The following is an 18494-nucleotide window of genomic DNA, read 5'->3' on the forward strand; positions in this document are numbered from 1 at the left end:
TCAAATAAAAGAAATAGATAAGATCCTAAACGGAGAGGGACTAACTCGTGCCAAGGATAGATTTGCAAGTTTGCAACATAAATCTCTATAATGATGCAATCGATTAAAATTGCTAACATAATAGTGGAATGATACATGTACGCATGCTCCTCTAATTTGAAAATCGCTCATCTCTTTGAGATGTTTTGTCGACAGCATTGACCTAGAAAAAAATGTAAATAATTAATGCTCTAACATTCCTAAATTGTTAGTCTTTCTTTATTCTCAATCAAAGGTCAAAAATATCATTACGTGGTAGTATTAAAGCTAAAACTACACACCATAGAGATATTAAGATGAGATATCTTATATTTGATCTCACTTCAAACACTGCTAAAAGTGACGAGTAACATCAGTGAATATACATTTAACTAATATTACTTACGTCAACTCTTTTGCAGTTATTGGAGGCTGATCAAAGATTTGATATTTTATCCTAATTAATGTTTACACTGGAATGTGGATTTCACAATATCATACAATGATCTACAATATATTTAAGGAATATAAAAAAAAAACAAAATAAGGTCGAGGTATACATCGTAACCAAATGGTAAAACAACTTAATTGTGGATTTTGTTTGTTTGTTGCAAAAAATGCAGAGTAGTGAGACATAGAAGAAGAAAGAAAAAAGCTTAATTTTCTTTTCTATGACTTACATTTTCGATGAAGACTATATTTTTATTAGGAAAAATCCCCATGAGCTTAGCTCAGTTGGTAGGGATATTACATATTATATGCAAAGGGTCGGGGTTCGAACCTCTGACACTTCACTTCTCCACAATTAAATTGTGTGAGTTCCAGCCACTAGGCTACGTGACAAAAAAAAAAAAAAAAACATTGACGCTGAGATAAGGGGGAGTGGGTTCAACCCCTTCCTACGTGTGTGAAGGCCTCGATGCCAAATAGGAAAAAATTCCCTAACCATAGAAAAGAAAATTTGGTATTACTCTCAATATAGCCAAGTGTTTTCTTTCCATGTAATATAATTATTTAACCCTATAATTTACTAGGGCCATAATCTTGATATGGAACCGTATGGTAGTTGCATATAGTGCTACAATCCCTTTGGTATGGAAAGGGAAATGTAGATATATATATATATATATATATATATATATATATATATATATATTGTTGCTTGTCTTTTTGGGGTTTAAGATTTTACTAGGAAATAAGAAGCTTGTCTTTTTGGGGTTTAAGATTTTACTAGGAAATAAGAATCATGTTGGGTCAGTGAGGGGAGCCTGGAGGACCGTCCACATCGAGGTTAGAACAACCACACAAGTAAGAGAGACGTCACACTCTTACCCAAAACCTTAAGGCAATGGATTTATGGGTCCTCTTACTTATAAGGTGTTCAACTTTTACTTTTCTATCCGATGTGGAACATGTAACTCACACTTGCACACAACAAATCGTGACAAACATAATAAAATTAAGTTATCATCATTGATTTTTGAATTTTTTTAAATTGGTCGGACAAAATTGGGGTATTAGACCTTTGGATGTGAAGATAATTGTGAAGTTTGTTGTTTAGTATTTCTATGAGACGTGTATAATTTTAACATTAAATATCCTCATTGGATTTCTTTAAAAGTGGACCAAAAAAAAAAGGGAAGTATTATGAAGGTAAATTATTTTTGCAAAGAATTTTCAAATTCTCTGTTTTTTTTTTTTTTTGAAAGGGATTTTCAAATTCTCTTGTCATGCACATTTTTGCCTATATTCCGCAAATCAAATTAACTTTTGCATCACATTACATATTCAATGAAAATCGAGCTTACTAGCCATCTTGAAGACTCAGGAATGAAGAATAGACCAAGTATCAATAATGTACATGGTATAATTCCTGCAAGAGTGGGGCACAAAAGCGCATAGCCTAAATTTTCTCACTAACTCATTTCAGTCAATTTCATGTGATGCTGAAATAGCATAATAAGATCGTATAGTAGTATAGTTGTATAGGCAACTTAAAATTGCAAGGAATCTCCATTAATCAAAAAGTCCTAGCAGATAAGCCAGCATAATCTCAATGGTGACAGAAAGCTATGCAGAAGAGAAAAAGATAAACTAAAGTTCACTAATCTAGGAGGTATCTCATCTATAATTATCATTTTATGGTGATAGAAAGCCAGCATAATATTTATTATTTTATATAATTATGTTGTTTTGATTTTTTCTAATGTATCAATCTATATTATTAAGTTATTTTATATTATTTCTATTTAATAAATTCATTTAATAAATTTTCAGGAAAAAATTAAACAAAAAAAAAATTAAAAGAACCTAGTAGGATGGTGCCAACTGATATGGAGTTATCCTATAGGAGGTATTAATTAATAACCCAAAAAAAAAATCGAAAAAAAAGGGGGGGGGGTAGGATGGCGCCATCTGAGATGGAGCCATCCTGAAGGATACGGTGTCATCTCAGATGGAGCTATGTAAGAGGATTTTGCAAAGTAGGGCATATTTGATATTTATTTTAGAAGTATGGCACATTGGATAATTTTTTTTGGAAAGCAGGGTTTGCCAAAAAAAATTCCATCTATATATATATATATATACTGTCACCTATATGAATTTCAAAGTTCAATTATTGTTCCCTCAAAAAAAAAGTTCAATTATTGTCTCATACTTTCACACATAACATAACCAAAACACTAGCAAAAGTGAAAACAATTCCCTCAAAAGAAGAAATGTAAAACAACTAAAATAATTAATAATATACTTGTACTAAATTTACGTGAGAATCTCAACAGTTGACCGCATAGCGCAGTGGATTAGCGCGTTTGACTTCGGATCAAAAGGTCGTGGGTTCGACTCCCACTGTGGTCGTTTCTTTTTTATTTTTGTTTTCATGTATATCATAATCTTTCGTCTTATGAAGTGTCTGTCCATTATTAAATACACCAATGAGTTATTCTAAAGTCAAGTTATTGCTTCTTCATACATGATGATACAAGCAAATTGTTTTGGAGGGTCTTATGTTTTTTTGTTGTCCCTTAAATGTGTTCTTGAAGGTCCTTGAATTTACGGATATACGTATAAATCATTCATAATTTAAATTCAGCCCTATAAAGAGTTTATGTCAAGTGGTATATGTCTTATTTATTCCTATTTCACCTTTACAGAAATTATCTCAATTGTATGGAGGAAAACATATACCTTTTGAATGAATGAACCAGTTTCTAACTTTCTATCATTCTATGTAGCAATTGAGTTAGTTTTATTTTCAGAGCACATTTAATATACCAAAAATACAAACTTTTTATTAGAAACTGTGATAATTATTTCTCAAAAGATTGAAAATTAAAGTCTTCTCAATAAATACTTGCCATCCATATAATCACTAACATGTGTCCTTACAAGACATGTTAGCATGACCCTTGTTTTTAACTAGTAGTTATAAAATTTATTTAATATTTAAAATAACTGTAAAAAATTTACTTAGCTATCATCTAAAATGTCCATATTGTAAGTCAAAATATAAGACAAACACCAATTTAGGAAACATAAAATAAGTAGAGAACCAAACATAAAAACTTTTTCTTACTGAACAAGTAGAGATTTAACATTTTAACATTGTTGAATTTCTATGACTGAATTCGAAACAGTAATATCTAGTTAAGCTGAAAGATAATTTTTACCGTTCCATCCAAACATTCTTTGGGTTCGCGTGAAAAATATCTATAATTCATGTTATGAGTAAGTGTTAGTCGACATATTAGGTCTATAATATAACTCTCGGGTCCCTTTAGTTTGGACCAGTCATAGTTTGGGTCCAACTTGGACTAGTGAAATGACCTCCTAATGTAGGTTTACTTCCGGTTAAAAATACCCAGCACAGTGGTAGTTCAAAGCAGACTAGCAGCACACCTTTTGTCCATAAGTGGCAGATTTTGAGCAGATCTGTGTTCTTGCCCTTTCCGGTTTCATCAAACACCCTCTTTTCTTCTTCTTCTTCTTCTTCACTCTCTCATATAAACCATCACCACAACCTTTCAGGAACCTCAACTCAAAATCTCAACTAACTCTTCAACTTGGGTCCTCAAAACAACTCCTTCTTCCTTACTTTCTTCCTTCCAATTTTGTCCAAGCATTTTATTCTTGTTAGCAATTTTATCAGATCTGATGTATTTGATTCTTGACTACATACCCCAGGCCCCAGTCATATTGTAGATTTTCTCCTCAATACTAATAGCACACAACCATATATTCTATCTCTCTTCAACTTGGATTGGTTTATTTTTTTTTAAGGATTGGTTTGATTATCATTAAAATTAAAATAAACGTGTATAAAGACATAACAATTTAATAACTTGTAACAAAAAAGATAAAGAAAACCTTGAAATGACACGGTTTTTTTTTATTTCGAAGGTATATTTCAATTTCAAGTTTTTCAATCTGACCTTTTGATTTGTTTGAGGATAATGTTATAAAATAGTTTGAGGTTTAATTTATGTTAATATGAGTGATTAACCATTGTTAATGGGTAATGAATTTTTCTCTTCACTGTGTAAATTTTAGTGATTAACGATAAGCATCCTAACAAAAATGAAAAAGACAGCCAAAAATTAATTCACTGCATGGAAGAACATGTAGGCATGTGAGAGACATCAACTTGCTGTTAAGGTTTCCAACATAACAAATCAATGGCTTATATTCAATGGGTCCAAGTTGGACCCAAAGTTTTAGTGGTGCAAGTTAAAAGAAACCTAACTCCCCATTCCACTTCCTCACCGTCCTCTATTATTTTGTTTGGGAGGTTTGAACAGGAAGGAAAAAGTTTTGAAGATAAGGAAGTAGGAAATGAGAAGGAAAAAAGGAGAATAGTCCCAACTTCCACACCTTACACCAAAATGAGAAGGAAAACGTTTTCTTTATTAGACAAAAACTTCCACATGTGAAGTTTAAAACATGCATTAGAAGAAAACTTTAAAAAAAAATTATAGGATAATTCCTAAATTATCTCAACAGACTTTATCTCAACAAATATCTATGAGGCGTGATTTAGTTGAATGAATGTGTTAAAATGTTATACACCATCAGTGCATAACAATTAAACTCTAATAATAAAACCCAAAAAGAAAACACTCATACATTCTCCACTCCACGTTGAAAACAATGGAAGAGATTCTCTTCCTATCCCTTCCTCCCCTCCAAACTTTCCTTTTCCGATTCCTCTCAACTCAAATAAAACTTCCTGATACACATTTGCAAATATAACACTTAAAATTTTGTATTAAAACATTGTTTTCAACAAAACATTTTCTAGTATTAAATACACTTAAGCTTTATTAAAGAGTTTACTACAATAAGATATCTCGTCACAATTTTATTTTTTTTGAGGGAAAGATATCTCGTCACAATACCAACTACCCAAAGGCTTGTCTGATTAATAACACTAGATTATTTCCAAAGTCCAAAATCCATAGAAACGCCTAGATGACAATCACATGCAACCAAACTAGATAAAAAATATTTTTGACAAGAAAAAAAGTGAAATGCAATTGAAACACAAAATGGGAAACAAAATTATAATTCAAATCCTGGAAATATATCATATAAATTTATAAACCTAAAGAGCGTAATTTTGCCTCTTACCACCACACATTTAGGAAGGCAGAACACACAATCATTTTCTCTTCAAAACCCTTCTGTAAAAAATCCGGATTCCAAAGACCAAGTATATTAATTGAAACTTAACAAACCAACCAACATAGAGGGCTCCACATCAAACATATCAGCAGCCACTCACTGTCCACCCATCCCAGCCTCTGTTTCCAGCACAAATTCTGGCAATTCATAGTCATATATGCTGATACAAAATGTAGAAGACTACCAAGTTTCGTCACAAACTTGATACTAAATCAAGAACAAAAATTAGGCAGAACTTGTATTCTCTGGCTTATCAGTTTCCATTGGTTCGGTGGATGCTGATGAAGCCTGATTTTCACTATCACCGGCATTTTCACTGGCGCTGGCATTCGCATCTGCCTGAGGTTGCTGCTGCTCAGAACCTGAAGAAGCTGGGCTTGGTGGTGTTTGTGGAGCAGCTGGCTTGGCTGGCCTTAGTTTTGTCATAATCGGCTTGCAGAACCTATTCAAAATATATATTTTGATCAGAATAAACAGATGAACAATTAAGAGAATGGAGTAATAATTAATAGTGATAAGAATACAGGAGGTTTATCAAGATTCACAAATTACAATCTATGAAGCACTGACACGCAGACACATGCCATCATTCGAGAAAACTGTATAATTGAAGATAATTATGTGTCGGTGTCCGACATGTATTGGACACCTAACACACCTTCAACCTAAAGTGTCAGTGCTACAAAAAGTTGCAGTTAATCCTTCCCAACACAACTGAGGTGTTCATATAAATACATTAAGCAAGGTCACAACAAGGGGATTCCTAGAAAACATAAATAGTATGAATATTGGGTGGCCCTAATATAAAAACATTAAGCAAGGCCACAACAAGGGGCTTCCTAAAAAACATAAATAGTCTGAATATTGAGGAGCCTAATATGCACCTCAAAAAAGAGGACTAATGGTGAACGTCTTGAATGTACCTGCTATAGTAGTTTAACATGTTTCTTCCTTTTAAAACGATATATTTATATAAAAGAATAAAAAAGATTACAAGCAAAATAGTATGTTAACCGGCTATAACAGGTAAAGCTTAATAGGTCCACTCTTAGACCTCTTTTTTGAGGTGATATTAAGGGTACCCATGAATATCACACAGAAAGAGTTAAAACAAAAATACCTATCAATAGCCTCAGCTTTCTTTCTTATTTCAGCTACCAAGAGTACAGGGTTGGCATATTTTGGAAGCGAGTCCTGCTGCTGCTTCTTCTCCCGAAGCCAGTTTTCAGCTTCAACACATTCATTCAAGACCTACGGACACGTTGAAATAAATACACTTCAGAATAAATTACAACCATTTTATGGAAAAGGGGAAAAAATTGACAGGTTATTACCTTCTGTTTCTCGTTGATGTCAATGTGATCAAATTTGAGATCAGTTGACATTGCAGCTTCTCTGTAACTGCCTATACAATAGTTGAACTGATCAATTATTGTACCCCTCTCCTCGTATTCTTTGTAACGCTCTTCGATCGGGTCGCCTTGCTGCAATTGCATAAACAATGCTCAATTAAGGTTGTCAGTGGTTAACTAACATGAAAATGTCTCCAGCCACAATATTTGCGCATACAAGTACAAAGGGAAAAAACCAACAGGGATTCTCAGATCCCTTTTTCTTTCTAAAATTTTACAGTTTGACATAGGACAGGAGCAGTTACTGTCTTGTATCCAAAACTTACCTTTTTGAGCTCTTCAAGTTTGGCAACATATACACCTTTAGTTTCGTCTTCACCATCCTCATATAGCCAATCTTCCACCTCCTGAAGTTTGGCGGTAAGACCTTCCCTCTCAGAAGCAATAACAAACTCTTGGTATTTGTCATTAAGCTAAAATGACAGCACAAAAGAAAAATTAGTTTCAGTAATTATGAATGACAGACATTTGTATTTCATGTTAGACTTCGGGTAAGAGAAGACCAACCTTGTTTCTCATGTCATAAACATAAGCCTCTACTGCATTTTTCTTGTCCTTTGTTTCCTCCATCACTCGATCTTGCAAAGCCATTTCATACTCCTTCTCTACAGCTTTCTGGACATCCACAGGTGCCATTGCTCCATAAACCAACTCAGCTACAGGAACATTTGTTTTTTTAACCTTTTTCTTTGGAGCCTGAATCAACAACATATTTTGATTTTGGTGAGTTCTTGCAAAAATTGATATTGGATTATGGTAAACTGTGCCACTATCATCTTATCAAAAACTGATCGAGTACATCCTAAGGAGATTTGCATTTAATCTAAAGGAGCAAAATGAGGAAATCATTTTCAAGTTAAATCAATAACAGTATCATGCAAACACGTGGAAACACCACAACAAACCCCAACAACAAGGCCATACTTGTGAAACTATTCTTAAAATTGTTTCTTAGTTAGTTTAAGCAACATAAACTGCGGCGCTATCATCTTCTGAAAAACTAATTACTGTCCCATCAATAATTAGAAAACAGGCCCTTTTTCATGTGAATACCAATAAAATAAGCAGGCTGGTTTTACATTGTCAAAAGCTCCAATGCAGACAGAAAGGCACATCAAAACCATGACACCATGACAGGCTAAACACTTACATTAAAAAAATCCAACAGTTGCATATAAAAAGGAATTTTGATATTGAGAATACACTTAAATATTCCTTTCGATGGTAATCACCTTGGTATCATCAACATCCATTTGTGCAGGCTTATCTCCAGTCTCAGGGACGCCATTTTCAACCCCAGGGGTATCAGCATTGGCCTTTGCATCTTGCATATTAACATCGGCATCATTGCCATTGGGAGGTGCAGCAGCATCAGCAGGAGCTTCATCAGCCTCCATCTTAGTAGGTTCTTTAGCTGATTCTTTGGAAACTGAAGCGTCAACTTCTTCCTCTTCCAAGACCTGAACAAAACAAGTAAAAGTTGTTAATTCACAGGAAAAAATGTTCACGGACTTAAAATCATAAATGCACAATAGGTTATGGTAGGCAAGAAAATTAAGCAGCCACTAGAAGACTTACAGTTGCCAAGTCAACAGATGCAATTCCATGCACATTCAAACGAACTTTCACTTTAACTTTTGCCTTTTCGCTTTGTTTTGCTTCAAAAGGACCGATCTGCATACAATCAAAATGGTAAAATGACTTCTATGTGATAAAAAATACTAAAAGAAATTAAAAGACTTGTCAAATGGCTTACGGTATATGTGCTGATCCTAGCAGGTGTTTGCTGCCCATTCACATCACTGTATTGTGCATCAATGGAAAATGTTCCTGACCTGTAGAATGTCAGTGCCTTGATACTTGGTATGGGATTACCCTTCGGAAAAACAAGGGAACTCTGCTGATTGTCAGGTCCACTATCCTGTGCATCTGGACCAGAACCTTTCCACGCAAGAGAGATCGAGAAAGGAAAGCTTTCATTGACCTTCACATCATGAGATAAAATAGCCACATTATACCATATCATGCAAAACTTATTATATGAACAAGTCACAGCAAAGGACATAAAATAAACACACACAAAGAAACCCACGTGAAAATTCATTAAGGCCTTAACAGAGGTATATATCAGAGATAAGCAATTGAAATAGCATTGAAAATGTCAAAATTCATTATTCCTAAAGGAACACACGGTTTTATCATGAGTGGAAGAAATAGGAATGGAAAACAATAACCAAGTAAACTCATGAAACCAAATGCTGAAATGTTACCTGAAATTCTCGCACTTTAAACGTTGGGCTAAGAATAGCACATTGCAATGCAGCCCCTTTAGCAACACATTCACTGGCATTCATTGTTCGCCTAGGCTCCTTCTTGAAAAACTCTGTCAAGATCTTGTTTATAGCGGGTACACGAGAGCCTGAACCAACGACCTCAACCATATGTATATCATCAACTGAGAGTCCTGCTTCAGCAAGTGCCCTCTCCAAAGGTCCCTTAACACGCTCCAAAATCGGGAGACTCAGTTCCTCAAACTCATCCCGCTTCATGATACCCTTTACATCCTTCTCATCCATCAAGCACTCAATGTTCAGGGGCACTATAGGATTTGCACTGAGCATCTTCTTCATCTTCTCACAAGATGCCCTAAGCCTCAAACAAGCCCTAGCATTAGAAAGCACATCAATTTTGTACTCCTCCTTAAACTTTGCAGCAAAATGATGAAACAAAACCTCATCAAAATCCCTACCACCAAGAGACCTATCAAACGAATGTGCCAACACTTTCAGCTGCCCCTTTTTAAACCCAGCAATGCAAACCTGCATACTAGCATGTCCAATATCCACAAAAGCCACATTCAGCTGATCATTCTCGGGCAGATCCGTCTTATAAATCCCATACGCCAATGCAGTCGCAGTAGTCTCATGAAGCAAACGAAGCGGATGCAAACCAGCAATAGTTGCAGCATCCAACACAGCCCTTCTCTGCAGATCAGTAAAATAACACGGAATCCCAATACAACAATCATTAACCGCAGCATTAAGATTCTTCTCAGCTATCTCCTTCATGTTCCCCAACATCATCGCAAACACTTGTGTCGGCGTAAACAGCTTAACCTCCCCCAAGTAACGCGCCTGAATCAACGGATACCCATCCGGCCCCTCAGTCACACTAAAAGGCAACGACTTAAGATCACGCTGCAAATCCGGATCCGAATACAATTTCCCAATAAGTCTCTTAATCTGTGAAATTGAATTCTTAGGATTCATCATAGTCGAAGCAGCACCAGCAGTACCAATAAACCGCTGCTTTTCACCGAAACACACAATCGCCGGTGTTTCGCGCTTAGATTCATCGTTTAACACAACATCAATCCCTCTCTGTCTTGCAACAGCAACAATGCAGCTCTCGTTACCAAAATCAAATCCCACCACACTCATCTTCCTAAATCAAATCTCACTTCACGAAAAAATAAAAATCTGAAATAAATACAAAAATAAAAATCAACACTAAATAAATCTCACAGTGAATATAGCCAATAATAAAAACAATAATAGTAATAATTAATATAACTAATAATTAATTAAATGCTACGCATGAACAATTAAATCAAACTAAATCAAATAAAACAGTAATAATGCTAAGATTTAGAATCGGTAATGAAGAACGTTGAATCTAAGAGAAAAACGAGACAGATCTGGATTAGGGTTTTACCTGTTACCGATGCGAGAAGAGAGAAAATTAGGGTTTTGTGTGGTTATGTTGTGATTCGTAGAAGAATCTGAACAATATAACACACACGTTAATTAATAGACAAAAATTGTTTTTGGAATTTAGGTTTTAAGAAATTTCTATGATATATTGTTTTTTTTTTGTTTTTTGTTTCTGTAAATGGGAGAAAAAGATATAGAGAATCTGGTAGAGTGGTCCCACACTCTTTGTTAAGTTGAATACGTCATCGAAGTTTTAGGTTCTAGAACCATCTTCTATGGTCGTGTTTTTTTTTTTTTTTTTTGAATAGTCTTTCTATCGTTGTTTTGATATGTTTTTTTTCTAAAAAAAAGTGTTATTATTCCCACCTTCTTGATTTGATTTCCTCACCTCTCATTTTGATTGTAAAAGTCTTCTAACAATTTTAGAGACTAATATTTTCCTCTTATTTTTGGGTGTTAATCTCAGATTTTCAGCCATGAATTGTTTTACCTATGAGTCAAACTCATATTCTTTTGAACAATTCGTTGTTAGTATTAGGCACTTGAACCTAATTGTTTTGTTATTTTCCTCCTTCTTTACCTTAACCATCTCTGACATCTTTCTAACATTTCTATGTCCACTCTCTCTTGCAACCTACCTGCATACATGCTCTCTCTCTCTCTCTCACATTTTTTTAGTTCAAAGACCTGTTTAAAAAATTTCAAACTAGTTTAAGGACCTACAAAATAATTATTCATAAAATATAATGCTTATAATATTTATATAGTAAGGATATGTTGATTCTAAGAATAATTCTGAGATGAGTTGCTCAATTTAATATTCATTATAGATAATGAATTTGACTGATGCATCTATTTATTAATATCATATCATAATATATTAATGATCAAACACAAATTAATATATAAATATGAAATTTGTAGCTATTTAACCTAACCATCAGGCCTTAAAAAAATAATTCTAACCATCGTTATTTACTTATGTTTTTTAAAAGGTTATTATATGTTCATTTTGAAATATTCCACACTTTATTATTTCTATGCTCCAGCAGATATGTGAAAGAGCCGAATTCTTTTTGGAGCAGTTGGGGTAATGCACAAGAGGTACGAAATTCAAGGGTCACAAGTACTATGCAGCACGAGGTAGCACATTGGCAGGCAGATTCAAATGCAATGTGGACGCGTCTTTTTCCAACTCCCGCAATAGAGTAGGCATTGGAATTTGTATTCGCGATGAAAAGGGTGAATTCGTTGCTGCAAAAACATAATGGATCACACCCTTACTTGATGCGGATATAGGTGAAGCCATGGGTCTCCTCTCTGCATTGCTTTGGGTACGGGATCTTAACTTGGTGAAAATGGATTTTGAAACAGATTCTAAAGTGGTCGCAGATAGCATTTACGGTAGTAGTGACGGTGTCTCAAATTTCATAGCAATAATCAATGATTGTAGACGCCTTTTAGGCACCGATTTATCAAACTCGGATGTGAAGTTCATTCGGAGACAAGCCAATGGTGTTGCCCATAGTTTAGCAAAGGACGCACCATGTCATGCTAGTTTCCAGCTTTATCTTAACATGCCATCTTGTATCTCTACTTTGATTAATAAAGAAAATCTATAAGCTTATTTTCATCAAAAAAATCTTTTCCCCTCAAAAAAATGTTCATTTTGAAATAGTTTACTTGAAGACGCGACCTCAACTTATACTACTATGGGTCTATTTGGCAAAACATAATTTTGAGCTTGTTACTTATATCTTGTTACTTATATATTTATATAACTTTTTTTTTGGAGCAAATATATTCATATGACTAAAAAAGAATGTTTTTCTCGAGTTTATAACTTAGATTTTTACTAGCTTATAGGGGTTTCTGAGAAGCCAATTTAAGTTTCTTATAGCTTAAAACTTATTATTTTCTCTTTCAACTATACTCTTGTAACCTTGAAAAAATTAAATATTAAGCATATATGTATTTTTTTATCCTTAAAAAAAATGTATTTTTTAGACAACTTTTATTATGCTTTTCTTTTTTTTTTTTGGTCGAAATTTATTATGCTTTTCAAAAAAGAAAAAAATCTTCTTTTCTTAGTTTTGGGCTTGGCTAATGTATATGTTTTTCTTTAGTCAACTGTTGTTATTCCCACCTTTTCGGTTTAATTCCCTCACCTCTCACTTTAATTGTAAAATGTCTGAAATATCGATAATGTTACGGCGAAATACATATATTTAAGAGATTGACAAAAGTATATCATTGATTTTTAAGAGGTATTTTTATTTGAAGTGAATTCAAGAACTTTTTCATACTTGATTAAGTTAAGTATTTCATGAAAGACTCAATTTATATGAAATATATAGGCTTAAATATGATTTTCGTCCCTGTAATATAGGCGCGTTTTGATTTTCGTCCCTGTCAAAAAAAAAGTTTGAATTACGTCCCTGTAAAAAAATTTTTGTTTGAAAATGGTCCCTGGGCCCACTGTTCAGCTGAGTTGGCAAGGGTTTGGCCACGTGGCAGTTGCTGACTGTGCAACTTTTGCCACGTGGCGTGCCACATAATTAAAAAATATAAAATAAAAATAAAATTCTGAAAATAATTTATTTAAATTTAAAAAAATCTGAAAATAAATTTAAAAATCATAAAAATAATAATAAAAAATTCCGAAAAATCCCAAAATAAATTTAAAAATCATAAAAAAATTGAAAAAAATCTGAAAATTATAAAAAATTTCCGAAAAATCTGAAAATAAATTTAAAAATCATAAAAAAATTTCGAAAAATAGATTTTTTAATTTGAAAATTATATATTAAATTTTTTTCGAAAAACATAATTTCAGAAAAATATAATATATATTCTGAAATTAATATATTATATTCAGTTTTTTCGAAAAATTTCAGAATATATATATTAATTACAGAAAAAAATCAGAAAATATATTTCATAATTTCAGGAAAAATTTATTTTAATATTTCAGAAAATAAAAAATTATGAAAAAATTTATTTTAATATTTTATAAAAAAATTTATTTTAATATTTCGGAAAAAAAATTATAATTTTTAAAATTTTTTTTGAAAATTTAAAAAAATTTCGAAAATTTATAATTTATTTTTTTCGGAATTTTTAATTTTTAAAATTTTTTTGAAAAAAAATTAATTCTTAGCTACAACATTCTTCGAAAATTTTCACATTTTTTTAAATTTTTCGGAATTTTTTTCACATTCTTCGAAAATTAATTTTCGAAATTTTCAAAAATTTAAAAATCTGAAAAATCCCAAAAATTTTCAATTTTTTTTTAAAAATTATAAATTTTCAAATTTTTTTTAAAATTTTTAAGTTTTCGAAATTAAAAATTATAAATTTTAAAATTTTTGAAATCTTTTTATGATTTTAAAATTTATTTTCAGATTTTTCGGAAATTTTTTATGATTTTTAAATTTATTTTCAGATTTTTTGGAAAATTTTTATAATTTTCAAAAAAATTTATAATTTTCAGATTTTTTCGGAAATTTTTTATGATTTTTAAATTTAGTTTCAGATTTTTCGGAAATTTTTTATAATTTTCAGAATTTTTTCGGTAATTTTTTATGACTTTTAAAATTATTTTCATATTTTTTAATTTTAAAAACAATTTTCAGAATTTTTAAAATATTTTTTAAAATTTAATATTATGTGGCACGCCACGTCAGTGCCACGTGGCAAAAGTTGCACAGTCAGCAACTGCCACGTCAGCGCTACAGTGGGCCCAGGGACCATTTTCAAACAAAAAAAAATTTACAGGGACGTAATTCAAACTTTTTTTTTACAGGGACGAAAATCAAAACACGCCTATATTACAGGGACGAAATTCATATTTAAGCCAAATATATATTACGATGTAATTGTATGACTCACTTGATAGTGGTGATTATCTAAAACTCCATGAATGATTTAATTTCGGTGCGAAATATTATTTAACCTATTGAAGATATGACTTAATTAAAAAGAATAAGTCTTTGTATTGGCTCAATCAAGATGAATGTTGTATAATATTCAAAACAATATTTCCAAATGAGAAATATGATAACTGCATCATTTTAATAGCCCGATTTGAGCAAGAATTCATATTATAGGAGCAAGTCTTGGTGTAACAATTTAATTAATGTGAGGGATGGAAGTTTTAGTTCAAATAGCAACAATTAAGCAGTGCCATTCCAATATTCTTAATAGCCCGATTTTTAGCAAGTCACACGGTTGGAAATTGGAATTACATCAAAGAAACTAAACTAAAAAATTAAGAAAATTAATTTAAAAATGAAATAAAACGAAAACAAATTAGCAAACTAAAGAAAATAGCATGACATTTTTAGTGATTTGTAAGAGTAGAAGTACACAGCCCAACACTCAACAAGTTTATCGTCATTCGTCAACAAAATAAACAAGAAAAACTTAGCAAGTTTGATTTTGAATTTTTGCATTAATTAGCATCCCTCAATTGTAGAGTCATGCAATCCCTTCATCTTAGCTCTTTATTAGTACCATCTTGTAATTATTCCCTAATAATTTTGGGATTGATACTGCATCAATTATGCAATCTCCTTTCCTCTCCTTCATGTATATACATGTACCATGACACATTATAAGAGATCAACAAATACATTTTCTATTTTTCTCTTTATATGGCAAATCAAAACAAAGTTATCATGGAAAATTTCTCAAATATCTTGTTAAAGTTTGTAGTTATGCTTGTTATAATTCTAAGTACTTTGATGGGAAACACACAAGGAAGGGAAATTGTAGAAGGGATATTCATATCATCCTAATCGAAAAGTGCCATCGCCATCGTGCTGCCCGGAGCATCAAGTATGTTGCGAACCAAACACACTAAAGCCCTAAAATTTTGTAGCTCTTTCTAGTTACAATGATCGACTTCAAATTGAATGAAACCTATTGTAAATTCACTTATTACATTTAAAGGATGAGAAAGTGTGCTTACTTTTTTCTCTATTGTTAGCATTTTCATTTCACATTTACTTATTGAAAATTTTAATTAAGAATGAACATGTAAGCAATATAGGTATGAAATATGAATATGCAAACATATTAGCTATTATACCATATAAACATATACTTGTATAATATCACCAGAAACAACAGCGAAGCAAAATATCATGAAGTCCTCACAAATTGATTGCTACATTGATCTTCTTTGGTAGAAATCATGGACCCTTGGATAAAAGAAATTTAGGTGATTAGTTGAAATCCCAGAACTCACATGAGTCGGGGCAACCTTAAAACTCATAACTAAATTCTATTTTTGTTGTGGGAAAAGATTGTACTCCACTTCAAAACTAACTCGAGTCACGTTTCTCACTACCAAAGCCTAATTACGAATTTTCATCGATGTATATCTTATAATATCAACGCAACACATACCTCAAACTTGGTCTAAATTAATATTTTGGACTTAAACTATGATCATTTTATTTAATTTGTTTATTTATTTACTTTTTAAGTGAAAATTTAAATAAGTTATGTCTCAAAGTCTCAATATGACGGGAGAATGCGATACCGGATGGTTAACACCAATATTTTTTTTTTTACTATGACCGAGAAAAGTCGACAAACCTATTTGAAGTGAGATTCTTATGAAAATATATATGATCTGTCTATTAACGACCACTGAAATTCGTTGACATTTATTTATTTTCTCCAACATTGAAAATAAATCATACATCATAAAAAAAAAAAATCATAATCATGGTACATGTTATTAGCAAGCCACAAGACTAGGGTGAAAAAAAAAATCCAAAAGACATACAAAAGATAAATAACTCGACAATCTGTCAAATTTTTATTCATTATCTTGAACCTTCAAACTCTAAAGTTAATTCTTTAATCTTCTTCCGCCTTACCTCAGTCCCAATCCTAACTGTCCGAACGCTCTGCGGCTTCCCCGGTTTAGTCTCCGAACTCTTCCTCATGATAGAGATCAAGTCACAAAAAGCACTTAGTATAAACTTATAAGATTTCTTCTCATTTAAGTTCATATAACAAAACAAAAGCTCTTCCATGAAATCCCAATCAACACTTTCATTGTTCCTCAACCTCGCTTCCACCGTTTCTTGCATGGATCTTCGAAAATCATCATAAGGACTTGGCGAACTTGCCAACACAACAACACAATTATCAGGAATATTCATTTGATCCTCCTTTGAAAATGAGTTAACATTGAAGGTTTTTGGTGTTGACGAGTTTGAGCATGATCCTGTTTCTTCAAATGTGTTTGTTGTTGTTGTGGTGGAGCCCGAGAAGCCACGTGTCAAAAAGAATCTATTAGATCCACAAAGATCCAATGGTGTCTCGTTGGATGAATCAAACAAGGTGGGACCTTGTTTTGAATATTTTTCTTCACGAGTTTCCTCTTCTTCTTCATCATCTTCTTCGTCTGATGAGACAACACTTTTAGTGTTGTTGTTACAATCGGTTTCTTTGTCATCTTCGAGGTATAAAGACTTGAAATTCTCGAAGAGAAAACGGTCAACATCTTCGAGTGTGGCTTCATCGTCCTTGTTGTCGTTGTTTTTCTTGTTGTCAAAAGAGAAAGAAGGAGTTCTAGGATGTTTGCAACCTTTGAGACCAATCCATTTCTTAGAGGATAAACGAAGTTGTGTTGGGCGATTGGTTTTGATTTTGGAGAGGTAATTTTGAAGGGATTTTTGAAAGTTCTTTGGCATGCTGGATGTTTTTGGGCTAACGGGGGATTAATTTGATGAATGAATGAAAGTTATTTCATGTGAGGATAGAAGAGTGTGGGTTTATAGGCATAATGAAAAAAAGGTTTGGTAAAAATCAAGGTGTGTGTGATTCCTTAAATGCATATAGGATAGGATTAGGGAAAAAGATGAACTTGGTTGAAAATCATGCTTCTTGCAAAAAAATCTCATTCAAAGGGTAGAATTTGATTCTTTATCAAAATAGAAAAGGTAGAGTTCGATTCAATTAATCTAAGGTATTATTTTTATTAAGTCCTTGATCTTTTACTAATTGAAACGATTCTGAAGGATAAATGAGATATTCTGTCCCCTTTTTTCAATAAAAAGAAGAAGATCACCACGAGTTTAATACTTAGGAAATAAACGATAAAAAGAAATGGTAATATATATTTTTTTATCAATAAAATAAAGAATGGTAGTAATGTTAAGAAAAAAACTCATGGGAAACGTTCATTGTAGAAAAAAACTTATGGCCAACATTGACCGGTTGTGAATTTATTACTAGTAGTAACGTTGAATAAAAAAACATTATTGAAATGAATTTTGTGTCTTGGTAAATGATAACGTTGAATTTTGAATGGGAAACATTTTTTCCTTTTTTGAGCAAATGTTAACTTTGTTCTAAATCATTTGTCTGTTTCAGATATTGTGGATTTTGTACCTTCACATTATGTTATTTGCAAAAGATGTTTATTAGATTGAGGAGTTTGTGTTGTTTATAGACTGTACAACCTTGAATCTTAATTTTGGTAGAACAATGTGAGACTTTGATGCATCCGAACACCGTCTATTACATAAGATTAAAAATCTCTTTTCATTAATTTTTCTTTTTGACATTTTATTGTTATTTACATGCATTGGGAAATAACTTTCGTTACTTTTGACCAAATTATTTATTTATTTTCTAGAAGTATTTA

The 18494-nt window shown here is 32.3% G+C and overlaps 2 protein-coding genes and 1 non-coding gene across 3 annotated transcripts; 1 reads left to right on the top strand and 2 right to left on the bottom strand.

Moving 5' to 3' along the window:
- The first annotated feature begins 2803 nt into the window (after positions 1–2803).
- TRNAR-UCG (transfer RNA arginine (anticodon UCG)) lies at positions 2804–2877 on the top strand. The gene has a single exon. It is a non-coding gene; the product is annotated as a tRNA-Arg (tRNA).
- Positions 2878–5523: 2646 nt separating this feature from the next.
- Positions 5524–10991, bottom strand: LOC146926124 (heat shock 70 kDa protein 15-like). Its single transcript, XM_085758516.1, has 10 exons — positions 10827–10991; positions 9383–10591; positions 8869–9096; positions 8691–8786; positions 8345–8572; positions 7620–7808; positions 7379–7525; positions 7035–7184; positions 6821–6951; positions 5524–6142 (listed from the first exon to the last, which is right to left on the bottom strand). The coding sequence occupies exons 2-10, from the start codon at positions 10550–10552 to the stop codon at positions 5926–5928; spliced, it is 2556 nt and encodes an 851-aa protein (XP_085614642.1). The 5' UTR covers positions 10553–10591; positions 10827–10991; the 3' UTR covers positions 5524–5925.
- A 5529-nt stretch (positions 10992–16520) lies between these two features.
- Positions 16521–17612, bottom strand: LOC146926125 (transcription repressor OFP14-like). The gene has a single exon (XM_085758518.1). It carries the CDS (start codon positions 17536–17538, stop codon positions 16663–16665), a length of 876 nt encoding a protein of 291 aa, XP_085614644.1. The 5' UTR covers positions 17539–17612; the 3' UTR covers positions 16521–16662.
- Positions 17613–18494: the final 882 nt, after the last annotated feature.

The sequence above is a fragment of the Medicago sativa genome, chromosome 4 (assembly GCF_051527215.1).
Source record: "Medicago sativa cultivar Bolivia chromosome 4, Bolivia_mono, whole genome shotgun sequence".
NCBI lineage: Eukaryota > Viridiplantae > Streptophyta > Magnoliopsida > Fabales > Fabaceae > Medicago > Medicago sativa.

Excerpts from the sequence above, each read along its gene's own strand:
- LOC146926125 (XM_085758518.1), bottom strand. The coding sequence starts at position 17,538 with ATGCCAAAGAACTTTCAAAAATCCCTTCAAAATTACCTCTCCAAAATC.
- LOC146926124 (XM_085758516.1), bottom strand. The coding sequence starts at position 10,552 with ATGAGTGTGGTGGGATTTGATTTTGGTAACGAGAGCTGCATTGTTGCT. Across the intron at positions 8,787-8,868 it reads CTAGGATCAGCACATATACC|ATCGGTCCTTTTGAAGCAAA; the intron begins GTAAGCCATTTG and ends GATTGTATGCAG. Across the intron at positions 7,526-7,619 it reads TTTATGACATGAGAAACAAG|CTTAATGACAAATACCAAGA; the intron begins GTTGGTCTTCTC and ends CTGTCATTTTAG.